General features: G+C 45.0%; 2 protein-coding genes across 2 annotated transcripts; both read left to right on the top strand.

Moving 5' to 3' along the window:
• The first annotated feature begins 1,965 nt into the window (after nucleotides 1–1,965).
• LOC26526474 lies at nucleotides 1,966–2,688 on the top strand. Its single transcript, XM_015155002.2, has 4 exons — nucleotides 1,966–2,142; nucleotides 2,199–2,317; nucleotides 2,376–2,457; nucleotides 2,518–2,688. Exons 1-4 carry the CDS (start codon nucleotides 2,108–2,110, stop codon nucleotides 2,576–2,578), a joined length of 297 nt encoding a protein of 98 aa, XP_015010488.2. The 5' UTR covers nucleotides 1,966–2,107; the 3' UTR covers nucleotides 2,579–2,688.
• Nucleotides 2,689–7,944: 5,256 nt separating this feature from the next.
• On the top strand, nucleotides 7,945–8,800 carry LOC113563743. The gene is given in 5 exon segments (XM_026975994.1): nucleotides 7,945–8,101; nucleotides 8,103–8,262; nucleotides 8,264–8,389; nucleotides 8,392–8,466; nucleotides 8,468–8,800. Coding segments are annotated over 5 exon segments (828 nt in total). The 5' UTR covers nucleotides 7,945–7,967.
• Nucleotides 8,801–14,797: the final 5,997 nt, after the last annotated feature.

Here is a 14,797-nt window from a genome sequence, read left to right as displayed (position 1 = left end):
AATTTGTCGCAGCGATTAGCACACTTTAGGATTTATGTATTGAATATGTCTATTATCATTTCAATAAATAGAGTACATTTCACTAAAAATGTTTATATATCAAACGATTTTTATAACAAGAAACCTGGTGTTTGCGAATGCATCTATAATTATGCAATATTTATTGAAATGCATTTTCACATTTTGGCTTATTTTCTTTTCTGCTGATAGCTGCAAATAAATGTTTTCAATTGCTGTTTAAAAACAAATGAAAGTGCTGCATTTGCGAGTAGCGCATGGAATTATGGATTATATTATGGAATATTTACCGAAAAGCGTTTCCTTCTCCATATTATTTTGGGAATGCTTGTGATAAGTATGGATCTTTCTTTTCTATTTGGGCAGCCCCCGCAGGATGCTTTTCCACATTACCGTGTGCGACCAAGTCGCATCGCTGAATCGGGCGGTCGTATGGGATAAGTGGGGCGTATCTTGGTGGGTGGATGGGGATGGCAGGATGAGGTCCTGGTCTGGGCTTGGTCTGCGTTTTTGGCGCTGCCGCATATGATTCGTATCGCTGATACTATTTCTAGTCCAATGGCACAGTTAGTTTGCATCCTACGTGCCTGCTAATGTATGCTGGCTACCTTTCTACGTGTCCTCGTGTCCTCGTGTCCTCCACGACTTTACTATATAGTGGGTGTCACGATTTCGGGGTGTTCTGGTGTGTGTGCGGGTACATCCGTGTTAATATAAACGCATAACAGCATTTTTAGCTGTGAAATAGTTTTGCTGTTGCTGCTGCTCCCGGAACCCCAGAATTCCCAGACTCCCAGACTCCCGAGCCCCGGTGTCCTGCCATTGTCCTGTACTCTCTGCCTTCCTGTAGGTGTAATTGTGGCCGTTGCCGGTTGCCGGTTGCCATTGTCGACCATGTGGTGTTGTTTCTACTCGGGGATAGGATGATGCCTGAGTGGGTGGATGTTGGTTTTCTCTAAATTAATACATCACATGCACGCAAAAAGGACGACTAGAAGCGAGAAGACCGAGGACGACAAGGACATGCATACAAGCTTAATTATGGGATTTAGCCGGGTTGTCTTCTTGGTGCGGTTTTAGTTTGGTTTTGGTTTCTGCTCTGACCGTCTAACTATCATATTTTGGGTCGCGTATAATTGGGATACATGCAGATCTACCCGTAAATATTTTAATTTAGTTGGCAGAAATTAGGATACATATAGCAAGCACATACCAAACATACGAGTATACCCGTACAACCCATCCCTCTTGATGGCTTTTGAAAGCATTTCACGTGGCAATTTTTAATGGCATTTGTTGGCCTTTGGGTGCGCTGATGCACACTGATGGAAATTGTGATGGACTGAGAGGGCTCATCTGAATCCGGGGGATTTGAATCCGGCGGAACCATACTGAACCATACTGAACCATACGTGCCCGTACTTCGTTAACGAATTCTCGGAGCTGTCATTACCATTAACATTTTGGCTTGGGCAAACATTTTAGCGTCGCACTCTCGAACTCATTTGCACTTTTGTTTGCATTGGATTTGGACACTGTCAGCGCCGGCGGCCGAAACCATTGACATGACCACATTTGGGTATTTTCGTGTCGCTTCAGTTATTTGATTAGTTAACAGGTGGACACGGACGTGGAAATGGAAAAGGAAGAGGGAAGGGTTCAGCTGTTTGAACGGCGACGACACTGTGTTCACTTTTCACGCTTCAATGGAAAACGAAATGGGGAAAGTTTAATTCTGTAATTGAATGACATTATTTGCTTACTTTTACCATTGTCCATATGGGCGAAAGGGGAAATGTACCAGAGTCCCAACAGAGTTATTTGCATGGCAATTAATTACAAGCAGGTGCTAATGTATAATAATTCGAGTTTGATAATTATAAAACGCGAACTAAGCGCGATTCAGCAGCTGTTTACGAAATCCAAGATCAAACAAACCGAACAACAAACTAAGTCTATGTTTTAACATGCTTATTTTCGTTTAATGTCAAAATTTGTGTTATTATTTTCGGAATACCATGTGCAAGAAGTTTTCCTTTATAGCAAACCTTAATATTTGCACTAAGTACAGGGCTTGCGTTTTGTGGGCATGTATCAACATAATCTTCGGAATCGCATTTATCCGTGAGTAGGGTTCTTAAATATTGAAAAACAATATTAAATTATGCACTAATTTACAGCATTAGTTGTGGACTTCGTGAAACGGCAAAAACTACCGAATGCTATTTTGGTTTTTGGTTGCATATGTGGAGGCAATTTTACACTGTCTGGATTCATGCTACTTATTGGTGTCTTAAAGGTTGTTTCGTTTACTCATTTACATTGTAGTATGTTATTTAAATCCCCTTTTTATACAGGATGTTCGGTGTTTGGTGGGTTCATCCATAGTTTTCTGCGGAATAGGCATATTTTTTATTCACTGGCTAATAATACCTTTGGGTGAGTCCGTTTATCATTCGTATGTGTTGTTGTCTGTTCCTTATAATACTTGACCCTTAGCGCTCTTTTTCATTTTTTCTTTTATTGTGTTCAACTATTATCAAGTGGTTATGTCTCCTGATGATCGCTATCGAGTGCCAAGGCGATTTTCGTAAATAAAATACTTATTTTTCTTTAAAGCGATTGTACGTTAGGGTTCTATATTTTTTTGTATCCCAACCACAATAAATAAAAACACGCTCACGTTTTCCCCTTTATTTTCAGAGCTCTTGGGTTCGAAAACAGGAAAACCACGGTCTCACAAACTTGTATTTATGATAGGAACTGGATAAGTTGGCATTATAGGAGCTTTGGCCTGAATTGCAATCGCCTTTGGGCCGCCAACGGAAATATTTATTCCACCTTATCCCATAAGTATCTGGGTATCGCCGCCCGTGCAATCTACTCCAAATAACTGCAATAGTTTTATGGCTCATCATGTAGCCCCATGTATTTTTTCGGGAAATCTACTGGTGGGGCGAGTTCAATGCTCCCTTTTTTCCTTTTGCTGGTCGTGGGTAGCGCCGCAAAACGGCTAAGTTTGTTTGTTGTTTTATGGCGACTGCTCAATTTGCTGTTACACTGGCCGAACCGAAATGCAAAAAAAAAACCCAAAAAAGCGAAAAAACAAAGAGGGAAAACATACAGACACACCAGTTCATCACTTACACGCCAGGGTAATTTAAAACAAATGCCCCACCAAATCGCATTTGGCTTTGGCTCTACAAGTTTTTATTGCCACACTCGCATATGAAGCGGCAAATTTGTTCATCCACTACAATTTGGCATGCCATTTATATTGGTTCCATGTTAATGCCGGCGCCAAATCCCCCGAAAATCTCCACCTGAACGCCTCGATTCGCGGCACCTACCTACCAGAGTACCACCTATAGTTGATCTAGTTGTTTCTGCAGTTGTTGATGCAGCTGTTGAATTTTTTAATAGACACATTAAAAAATAATTTGACAGACAGCGGAGTCACAGAGTCCTCGTCGTTGGCATCGTTTTATCCGTTGCATTGAATAAATCATAAATCATTCAACTTTCGGCCAGAGCTGTGAAATAAAAATGCCCCAAAAACATGTGACGTGCATATACGAGTATGTGTGTGTGTGTGTATGTGCATGTGTGTGTATGCATTGGTGTGGGTTGTGGTGGGTCGTCCCTATTAAACGATACACGATGAGCAGCCAGGCAATTTGTCCAATTCTTCCACCTCCATCACAATATATAGGGTATATATATGGTATACCACCGCTTTCTCCCATTTTCCACCCAGTTTTTCCGCTGCTTTGTGTTTTTTTTACCGCGCGTGTGTTTACTTTTTACACATCATAATTTTTTATGCTAGTTGACTTCTGGACAGTGGCGCGTCCTGTTTTTTTTTACACACTTTGGTCCTTTTTGTCGCGCAGCTCCGAGAAGTTGTTGCCATGTACAAATTAATAAACGAGTAACTGACAAAAAGGTAATTTATTATTTTATACATATTTGACAAATTAATTTAATGACACTGCGCCGTCGCCTCACACTTGCACATTAACACACATGTCCCACGGGGCAGGATACCCTGGTCCGGATTCCTGCCGCCTCCTGTGGCTGCCTCCTCCCTCCTACCTCCGCCCTCCAACCTCCTGCCACACATAATAATTTCTCATTTAATTTTTCAATTTTAAGCGTCATTTACACATGCCATGCCATGGCAAGTGAAGCTCTGTCCAGATCCCCGATGCCGCGATTCCCCTTCGGGCCGCTCTGTTTCGCTTGTTTTCTCCTTTTTGGATTTTTTATTTGTCAGCTTGTCGGACGGTCGCCTTTGTTTCTGCTCCTGCCATCGCTTTTGATTATACCCTGCGTATTTAGGGGCGTGTCCGACCCGAGCAGGCGGCTTGCACTCGTCAATCAAATCAAGCAGCTCGGATCACAATTATTGAATCATTCACGCTGTTTGAACTGCGGTGTTCCACAATAGTTGAATATCTTAAGTTGATCTTAAGCACACAGAGGTTGTAAGCTTAATAGAGCCCCAAATGATTTTTTGATAATTATAGTTACAATTATATACAGTTCACTTCTGAACCATGTCGAACAGAGTTTTATTTCATTTTCATAGATCCCTTTTTTCAAAGACAGAAATGAACTCAAACAAGCCTATTCACCAAATACATGTAACAAATTGAAAATATTAAATAGTACTATTAGGTATTTTGTATTAATTGGGCTTATATTAAATAACTAAAGTTATGAACGGATATTATTCAGTGCAGTGTCGGCATTTCTTTAAGTTGCATAACCAGTTTCAAAAAAACTTGTTTCCTTTTTGGTTGTTCACTTAAATTCCTATGGTATCGTACAACCCTAAAACAAACACAACCCACTTAAGTGTTTCCTAAAATCGCCGATGTTATTAAGAGCATTTTTGTTGCGACTCCTTGCCTTCCGATCGGTTTATGTTGTTCTTTCGTTTTTTATATTTGCATTAAAAGGTAATCATCGGGAGCAGTGTTGCAGTGTTGATGGCAAGCCTTGCAATTTTCGCACCGCTGTCGTATTTTGTATGACTGTCATTAAGTCGTCAGCGGGTTCAGTAACGAGGAGTACATGGGTATGGGTGGACTGGGAGATTGGGAGATTGGGGATCGAAAGGGGACTTTGGACATCATACTGTAGACTGCAGACTGCAGACTGCGGACTGCGGACTGCGGACTGTGGAGTGGCAGGACGCAATCAGTTGCTCACTCAGTTGGCGACGCATCAGTTTAAATGACTCGTCATGCACGCTGGCACTGGACTGAAGAGGGGTGAGGATGAGGATGAGCATGGTGGACGGGTGTCGTGGTGTCGAGGTGGCAGCGGTGCCCCAAGGACGCTGAGAGATACTGCTCGCGTTGCACTCGAAATGGTCTGGAGAGCTCGCACGTTAATGACACTAGAATCAGTTTTCATTAACGATATAACGTGCGACTGCCCACTCGGAATGGTCGGCAGTTGGTGCTGCATGAAAGGAGGAAAGGAGGAGGAAAAGTCGCGGGAAAACTGGGGCGGCAAAGTGGGAAAGGGTGGAAAAGGGGGTGGGCGGGAAAACTGAGGGAACCGCATGCGTGCATTGCTCGCATATTTCTCTTGGCCGCGGCTGCTGCGGCAACTGTGGCATTGGCGCTGGCAATTAATAAAACACACACCTTCTGTGCGGCCGAAACTCAACTTCCACTTCGAGTTGCCACCACCACCACCACCACCACCACCACCACCGAGCACCGCATTCCCCCCATTTTTGCACAGTGGTCTAAAGCGCTTATTTATGCAACGGCTGGCCTCGACATCACATCGACATTGCCATCGGCGTCTGAATCCGAATTCATGCATCTGCAACTGCAACTGCAACTCCATCTCTCTTTAGCTGGCTGGAAATTGAATTTAAAAAGCTCAAACGCTGCAAAATATTTCACACGCACACGCAGCAAGCCAGAGCCATGTTGTTGCTGAGATTTTTCGTATAAATCACATTTGCGAGTGAAAAATATAAATAAAATATGTGTGTGCCCCCCGTGTGTGGGCGGGTGTGTGCGCGTGTGTGTGCGTGTGTGTGCGTATGTGTGGTAGTGTGTCGCCTGCATAAATCTTTCAGTTTGGATTTTCACTTTGGCGGCATAAATTGACACTGGCTGACGACATCGCAGCCACATTTGAAAACCGCGCTTAAAAGCATGCTGACTGGCTGGCTGACTGGCTGGCTGGCTGGCTGGCTGGCTGGCTCGATCGCTTGGCCCCCTCGAACTGGAAAAACTCTTGCATTGCAAATTGCGTTTTTTGTCAGCTTAAATAAAGCAACGCGCGCTGACAGTAAAAACTCATTTACGCGAAATTAAATTAAAAGTTAATTAACGCTGTCAATGTGCAAAGCACTCCAGCCATTCGCCCTCCTTCCACCTCACCCTCTTCACTTTCCAGGGGCGTAGTACGAGGGGGAGGGGGTGGATGGTCTTCAGGTAACTGCTACATGCAACCTGCAACTCTGCGGGCCAAGTTGAAAAATCACCGCAAGTAAAGTTAAGCATATGTCCGCTTAAATTGATGCGAACTGGTTTTAAACGCCAGCCTGACAATTTTTTCCATCTCTCTTTCATTTTTTTTGTATTTTGCAGTCTGGCAAGTTGTTTGCCGGACTCTGGAATTGGTTTGGCGGCTGCCTGGGAGGGATTTGCGTGGAGGATGCGGGGCTTTGGTGGCAGTTCGCTTGATTGCTTGGCTTGCCGTCAGTTATGCGCTGCGTACACAGTGCGTATGCTTAATGTGACATGACCGCTTCATACCGTCCGTCCATTTGTCCCGCTGGCAAAATCAACAAGCCGATCCCAACCTGATGATAATTAATTTTTAAGTAAAACTGAAATTTACACCGGCCAATCAGCGATAAACCGACAAAGAAAATGCGCTATTTAATTGGTGCCTGCGTTCGTGATGGCGATGGCGATGATGATGATAATGGTAACGATGATGCCTTATTTGTCATTCAGTATTCATGCCTCCAATACTTCCATCTGCCTGCCACTTTCCTGCTAAGCGAACATTTACCGCAGCGGTCTAATTGGGGGAACTTGGGCAAGCTGACCACGCCATGCGTTGCCCGATTGATTAATTGGCCAAGATCGAAAGCCCTTGTGCCCGTTTACCGAACGATGGTCAAACATTGGTTCGCAGCCAATCATTAATATGCTGCATTGACTCTAAGCCTTCCGAGTGGGAAGCTATTCGGCGGTTGCCACTCAAACTCACCTGCAATTGAAGTGAAAATGCTCTGAGGGAAGTGTGAAGTGTAAGTTACCTTGCCTTAGGTAAGATGTAATAAGTACTAGATATAAGCGAATCAGCATCGTATATGGCCTCATCAAAACATCAAGTTACGGATTTAAGATGATCAATGATGACTTTTTAAGTTATTCACAATCGCAATTATTGTATAATTAATGTGTTGGTGCGAGCGATTACTTATTATTATAAATTTCACTTTAAGAATCCTACATTATCAGCACATTTATTTTTGAAAAGCTCATTAAATTGACAGTCAAGTGCCCAAATGTTTCTTTCCATTAGGCACCCCCAACTTGATCTGTTTCCCGTTCACAGGTGGCGAAGGACACCATCCCCATTCCGCGCAATCACTCCCATTTCGTGGCAACTGAAGTGCTCCATCTGCCCTGTAAGTTCATGACAGTTCGCATTGGGGTCGAACGGCGGGGCAATATAAATAAATATGCTTGTTGTCTGGCAATTCGAACTGCACTCCCACGGCCAATTTCGTAGTGAAAAATTAAAGATAACATAAATGCGGCTCGCCGGGGCACGCCATACCAAGGGAAGCTTCAGTCCATTCCGATTCCATACCATAGCTATGCATAGCAAGCCGTAGCGTTGCGATCCCGATTCCCATTCCGGACGGAGCTAGGCCCGAAAAGCGGAAAAGCGGCGGAATGCCGTGCCAGGACATCAATGTCGGGGGCTCTGGCGTGCTATTTGAATTGAACAAGTGTCAGCGTCGAGGGGAAACAGCGTCGAAGCTGACGCTCCATGGTGCTCCAATAGAACTACTCGTACATAAGCCCCTCCGTTGCTCAGACGTTGTTGTACAGGATTTGCATGTCCTGCCAGTCCGACGCTCTCAAAACTCAAAATATTAACACTTTAACGCCAAGTTTTTTATCCGGCTGCCGGAAACAGACAGCACAAACGCACACAAACATAGCTGCTGAAACACAAATACCAGTGCAGCTCTTTTGGCCGCGACGGCGGCGGCAAAACGCCATGTTGGATTATTCAACTCGACGCCATTTCGCGTCACAATGCGCGCTATGCGCCGCCATCATTGCAACCGACAGCGAACGGCACACGGCACAAGGCACACGGCTGTGGCAACAACTAAAACAGGACCTGCTGCAGCAACAACAACTGGAACAGCAGGACTACGGACTAAGGACTCAGGACAACGGCGGCCCGCACGGCGGATGAAGTTGCAATTCAAAGTCATAAACACGTGGAGCGTGGGCGCAAAGTCTCAGCTAAGCCGCCATGGAGAAAGTGCTGGGAAATGGGAGCGCAAAAGCGTTGGAAAAGCCGGGGAAAAGCGGGAAAATCCGCGATGCCCGCATCGACATTGCCATCGGCGTCTGAATCCGAATTCATGCATCTGCAACTGCAACTGCAACTCCATCTCTCTTTAGCTGGCTGGAAATTGAATTTAAAAAGCTCAAACGCTGCAAAATATTTCACACGCACACGCAGCAAGCCAGAGCCATGTTGTTGCTGAGATTTTTCGTATAAATCACATTTGCGAGTGAAAAATATAAATAAAATATGTGTGTGCCCCCCGTGTGTGTGCGTGTGTGTGCGCGTGTGTGTGCGTGTGTGTGCGTATGTGTGGTAGTGTGTCGCCTGCATAAATCTTTCAGTTTGGATTTTCACTTTGGCGGCATAAATTGACACTGGCTGACGACATCGCAGCCACATTTGAAAACCGCGCTTAAAAGCATGCTGACTGGCTGGCTGACTGGCTGGCTGGCTGGCTGGCTGGCTGGCTCGATCGCTTGGCCCCCTCGAACTGGAAAAACTCTTGCATTGCAAATTGCGTTTTTTGTCAGCTTAAATAAAGCAACGCGCGCTGACAGTAAAAACTCATTTACGCGAAATTAAATTAAAAGTTAATTAACGCTGTCAATGTGCAAAGCACTCCAGCCATTCGCCCTCCTTCCACCTCACCCTCTTCACTTTCCAGGGGCGTAGTACGAGGGGGAGGGGGTGGATGGTCTTCAGGTAACTGCTACATGCAACCTGCAACTCTGCGGGCCAAGTTGAAAAATCACCGCAAGTAAAGTTAAGCATATGTCCGCTTAAATTGATGCGAACTGGTTTTAAACGCCAGCCTGACAATTTTTTCCATCTCTCTTTCATTTTTTTTGTATTTTGCAGTCTGGCAAGTTGTTTGCCGGACTCTGGAATTGGTTTGGCGGCTGCCTGGGAGGGATTTGCGTGGAGGATGCGGGGCTTTGGTGGCAGTTCGCTTGATTGCTTGGCTTGCCGTCAGTTATGCGCTGCGTACACAGTGCGTATGCTTAATGTGACATGACCGCTTCATACCGTCCGTCCATTTGTCCCGCTGGCAAAATCAACAAGCCGATCCCAACCTGATGATAATTAATTTTTAAGTAAAACTGAAATTTACACCGGCCAATCAGCGATAAACCGACAAAGAAAATGCGCTATTTAATTGGTGCCTGCGTTCGTGATGGCGATGGCGATGATGATGATAATGGTAACGATGATGCCTTATTTGTCATTCAGTATTCATGCCTCCAATACTTCCATCTGCCTGCCACTTTCCTGCTAAGCGAACATTTACCGCAGCGGTCTAATTGGGGGAACTTGGGCAAGCTGACCACGCCATGCGTTGCCCGATTGATTAATTGGCCAAGATCGAAAGCCCTTGTGCCCGTTTACCGAACGATGGTCAAACATTGGTTCGCAGCCAATCATTAATATGCTGCATTGACTCTAAGCCTTCCGAGTGGGAAGCTATTCGGCGGTTGCCACTCAAACTCACCTGCAATTGAAGTGAAAATGCTCTGAGGGAAGTGTGAAGTGTAAGTTACCTTGCCTTAGGTAAGATGTAATAAGTACTAGATATAAGCGAATCAGCATCGTATATGGCCTCATCAAAACATCAAGTTACGGATTTAAGATGATCAATGATGACTTTTTAAGTTATTCACAATCGCAATTATTGTATAATTAATGTGTTGGTGCGAGCGATTACTTATTATTATAAATTTCACTTTAAGAATCCTACATTATCAGCACATTTATTTTTGAAAAGCTCATTAAATTGACAGTCAAGTGCCCAAATGTTTCTTTCCATTAGGCACCCCCAACTTGATCTGTTTCCCGTTCACAGGTGGCGAAGGACACCATCCCCATTCCGCGCAATCACTCCCATTTCGTGGCAACTGAAGTGCTCCATCTGCCCTGTAAGTTCATGACAGTTCGCATTGGGGTCGAACGGCGGGGCAATATAAATAAATATGCTTGTTGTCTGGCAATTCGAACTGCACTCCCACGGCCAATTTCGTAGTGAAAAATTAAAGATAACATAAATGCGGCTCGCCGGGGCACGCCATACCAAGGGAAGCTTCAGTCCATTCCGATTCCATACCATAGCTATGCATAGCAAGCCGTAGCGTTGCGATCCCGATTCCCATTCCGGACGGAGCTAGGCCCGAAAAGCGGAAAAGCGGCGGAATGCCGTGCCAGGACATCAATGTCGGGGGCTCTGGCGTGCTATTTGAATTGAACAAGTGTCAGCGTCGAGGGGAAACAGCGTCGAAGCTGACGCTCCATGGTGCTCCAATAGAACTACTCGTACATAAGCCCCTCCGTTGCTCAGACGTTGTTGTACAGGATTTGCATGTCCTGCCAGTCCGACGCTCTCAAAACTCAAAATATTAACACTTTAACGCCAAGTTTTTTATCCGGCTGCCGGAAACAGACAGCACAAACGCACACAAACATAGCTGCTGAAACACAAATACCAGTGCAGCTCTTTTGGCCGCGACGGCGGCGGCAAAACGCCATGTTGGATTATTCAACTCGACGCCATTTCGCGTCACAATGCGCGCTATGCGCCGCCATCATTGCAACCGACAGCGAACGGCACACGGCACAAGGCACACGGCTGTGGCAACAACTAAAACAGGACCTGCTGCAGCAACAACAACTGGAACAGCAGGACTACGGACTAAGGACTCAGGACAACGGCGGCCCGCACGGCGGATGAAGTTGCAATTCAAAGTCATAAACACGTGGAGCGTGGGCGCAAAGTCTCAGCTAAGCCGCCATGGAGAAAGTGCTGGGAAATGGGAGCGCAAAAGCGTTGGAAAAGCCGGGGAAAAGCGGGAAAATCCGCGATGCCGGTGGCGGGGAAAACGGTAGCGGTAGCGGCAGCAGCAGCGGCAGCTCCACTTCCTGCCCCGAGATTCCTAGTTCGCAGTTCCCTTCCACCATTCGTTTTTATTTCCAGACCATTTTGTTGTCTATGCAACACGACAGACAGAGGGTATCAAAGGAGTATTAAATCCACTCCATTTGGCCGCAAAACTGCTATTGAGTTTAGTGGCATTCCCTTTGATGGCTGCGCGTTAAGGAAATAATTCACTAAGATCAAGTCTTTTATAGTATTTCCTATTTAAATTGCTTATTTACGCAGTAGCACAATGAAGTTTTTTATGAACTGAAACATACAAATTTGTTTCAGCATATGATGGTTAAACGATTTTATAACTATATACAAGACATGCATTTAAGTTGTTTAAATTTGATGCGTGAACAGTTATATTTAGGCTGTGACATTTGTTTCTTTCAAGAATTATAAAATATTACGCGTATCTGTAACTTTTTACATGCATATATTCAAATAAAGTCTACCAAGTTTATCTCTTATTGATTTACCTTTTATTGCTGGCGGAAATTGCATAATTTGTTTGACACGTGATAGATTTATCAAGACTGACAGCTGCGAGTTCAAAAAAGAGATGCTATTGCCAATATGATAGCGATAAGAAATGTAAATACCATGATGATATGGTTACGCTTTAAATTAGATAGTTCAATTCTTAGCTATCGGGTAGCTATAGGGTCGAGATTCCGATGGCCAAGGAGGGGCGACTGTTGTTTTTCGGTTGGCACTGTTCGTTTTTCATTTGCATGCGAAATTCAAACATCAGCATAAAAATGCAATTTTTATTGCGCAACATTTCTCAATGCCCGCTGCAAATATTTTCGCGGGCTTTATTATATTTTTTGTTTTTTACATTGCCATTGCCGGTCGCCATTGTATGCGTTTTGTTTTGTTTTGTTTGGCTTTGTAGTCCTGGCTTGGTTTTGTTTTGGCCTTCCTGCTGTTGCCATTGTTGTTTGTTTTGGTTCGGCTTGTTGCTGCTGCTGCTGCTGCTGCTGCTGCTGTTGCTGCAACTACTGCTGCTCATATTTATTTGCGCTTTTTATTCGGGGTGGGTGGTGTGTATGTAGGTGATTCTACTTGGGCCCATATAAAAGCCATAGCCAAACCAACGCCAATCCACCCACCGCGGCTTTATTATGAGCTGCACTTTATGAAAATGCAGTTGCCAGCCAGCCAACCAGCCACCAGCCCGCCTGTCGCTGGCGTTCCGCGCTTCGAGTACATTGCAAATATTTTATTATTGCACAATTTCGCCAACTTATCCCGCCGGCATATGAATGTAGAGAAGGTATGTGTAGGTGTAGATGTATAAAAATATATAGATCTGTGTATATGCATTTGTATGGCAGCGATTCTCCTGTTGGCCGCAAGGCTGCAGGAAGGATGCAAGCCAGCTAAAATAATATTTCGTTGCTGTTCGCCGTTCGCCGTTCGCCATTCGCCATTCGCTGTTTGTTTGTTTTTGTTTGCCGGTTCGTTTAGTTGAAATTACGTTCTGTATGCCACTGAGTTTCATAGAAGGAGGAAGTAGTACCTACTGCCACAACAACAACAAGTTGAGCCGAAAAACTTGCTTTCGGTTGTTATTATACTTGCGTTTACTCCCGGCAAATTTGCCGTGTGCCGCCTTTTCTCTTCACGAGCTCGGCTCTTGTTGCTGTTGTTATGGACACCACTCCGTCCCTTTCGCCATTTTCCCGCCACTTAACTGGCACTGTATTCCGTTACACCATGAACCACCGAGCCACCGAGCCACCGAGCCAGCGAACCACTGCACCACCCACTCCGAACCACCCATTAGGCCACCCACTGGGCCAGCAAGCACCCCGTGTTTTTGGTTTTGCTTTTTTCGTGCTGTTTTTCCAACATTTTAACTTCCGCTCAATTTACCTTTAGGCCAAGTAATTTAAAAGCTGACGTGTTTGTACAACTACAATTTCGACTCATGTTGCCGTTGTTGTTGTTGTTCTTGCTGTTGTTGCTGTTGTTGCTGTTGCTGTTGCTGTTGGCATTGCCTGTGTATAGCACTTCCTGGTGTGGGTTTTAGCCAGCTTTTTGGGCCGGCTCTTGTTCTGGTTCTTGGATTTCAATCTTCTATGCTCGGCACCAAGTTGTTTTCTTTCCGTTGGTCAAATTATTAAAAAAGAAATAATATTTGGCGAGCAATTTGCTACCGCTTTGCCATATATACATTTATACATATATATAGATATTTTGTTTATTTGCCCTCCGTTTGACTTGCGCTTGAGCCAAAGTCAAGTTAAGTTTTTTGATGAGGCCCGATGGACTAAAAGTCAAAACATCCGCAAAAGCTGTTAAAACTGTTTGCCCCGGCTAATAGTCGCTGCCGAAAGCCCAGCGTTCAGTGGGTAAATATTAATTAAAGTCGATAGTAAATGGCCGAAAAGCGCTTCGCCCACTCGCCCACTCGCCCACTCGCCTGTTATTCTTTCCTACCCATTTGTCCTGTTTTGGCACCCCTCATCCGACCCGTTTAACATGTGAGCACGCAATTTCCTTGATTGGCAGCGCAGCTCCAAGCAGCCGGAGCAGCACTCGGAGGAGCACTCGGAGGAGGAGCATTCTGGAGGCGGAACAGGAGACCAAGCTGAAGTTGAATGATTGAAGGCGCGCTGCTAAGCTGTCGGCGGCGTTCTGGCAAGGATCTGCATAACGTATCAAAAAGCACAGCATACTTTTGGGGCTCATAGTGCATTAAGGCCGACGAGTGAGCGTGTGTGCACAGGACGAAATTTTCATATGTTTAATGGCACCCCTGTGCAATATACAATAAGAACGCTTATATATACTTTCGGTAGCTTGACTATTAATGCTTGCATTCCATCAAGATTACATAAAAACTTTCCTCACATATGCGAACCATTTTTTTTGATAATCATCTTTTCATCTTAAGAGTAGTGCAATTTTTCTTTTGGCTTGTATTTACTGTAGTTTCAACATTGAAAAGTTTGTATGCAACTTCAAGAAGTGCTGGTCAAACAGGAAGCAGTCAAATATTAAACATGATCCCTGTTTTGGGGTCGTGTTTTCCCCGCAGTGTGTGTGTGTGTAAGTGAGCGGGGCTGAGCCGGAGCAGTTAACGCCATTGTTTGTGTTAAGCTCCGACGAATCTGGCAGCCAGGTCAGCCCCACATCTCCCCACATCTCAGCTTGCAGCGCCACCTCCATAAGCCCCACTCCAACCCCATTCGTTCCACCAGTTCCTCCCCCAGATTCCGACTGGCGGGCAAGCCAACGAGTCTCTTAGCCAAGCCGCAGGCTGGAGCTGCAGCC

This window comes from Drosophila erecta, unplaced genomic scaffold (genome assembly GCF_003286155.1).
Source record: "Drosophila erecta strain 14021-0224.00,06,07 unplaced genomic scaffold, DereRS2 tig00000000-arrow-pilon, whole genome shotgun sequence".
Classification (NCBI taxonomy): Eukaryota; Metazoa; Arthropoda; class Insecta; order Diptera; family Drosophilidae; genus Drosophila; species Drosophila erecta.
This window is presented reverse-complemented; position numbering and strand designations above follow the sequence as displayed.

Coding starts and splice junctions, on each gene's coding strand:
- LOC26526474 (XM_015155002.2), top strand. CDS start 2,108: ATGTATCAACATAATCTTCGGAATCGCATTTATCC. Junction 2,318..2,375: donor TACTTATTGGTGTCTTAAAG/GTTGTTTCGTTT, acceptor CTTTTTATACAG/GATGTTCGGTGTTTGGTGGG. Junction 2,458..2,517: donor CTGGCTAATAATACCTTTGG/GTGAGTCCGTTT, acceptor CTTGACCCTTAG/CGCTCTTTTTCATTTTTTCT.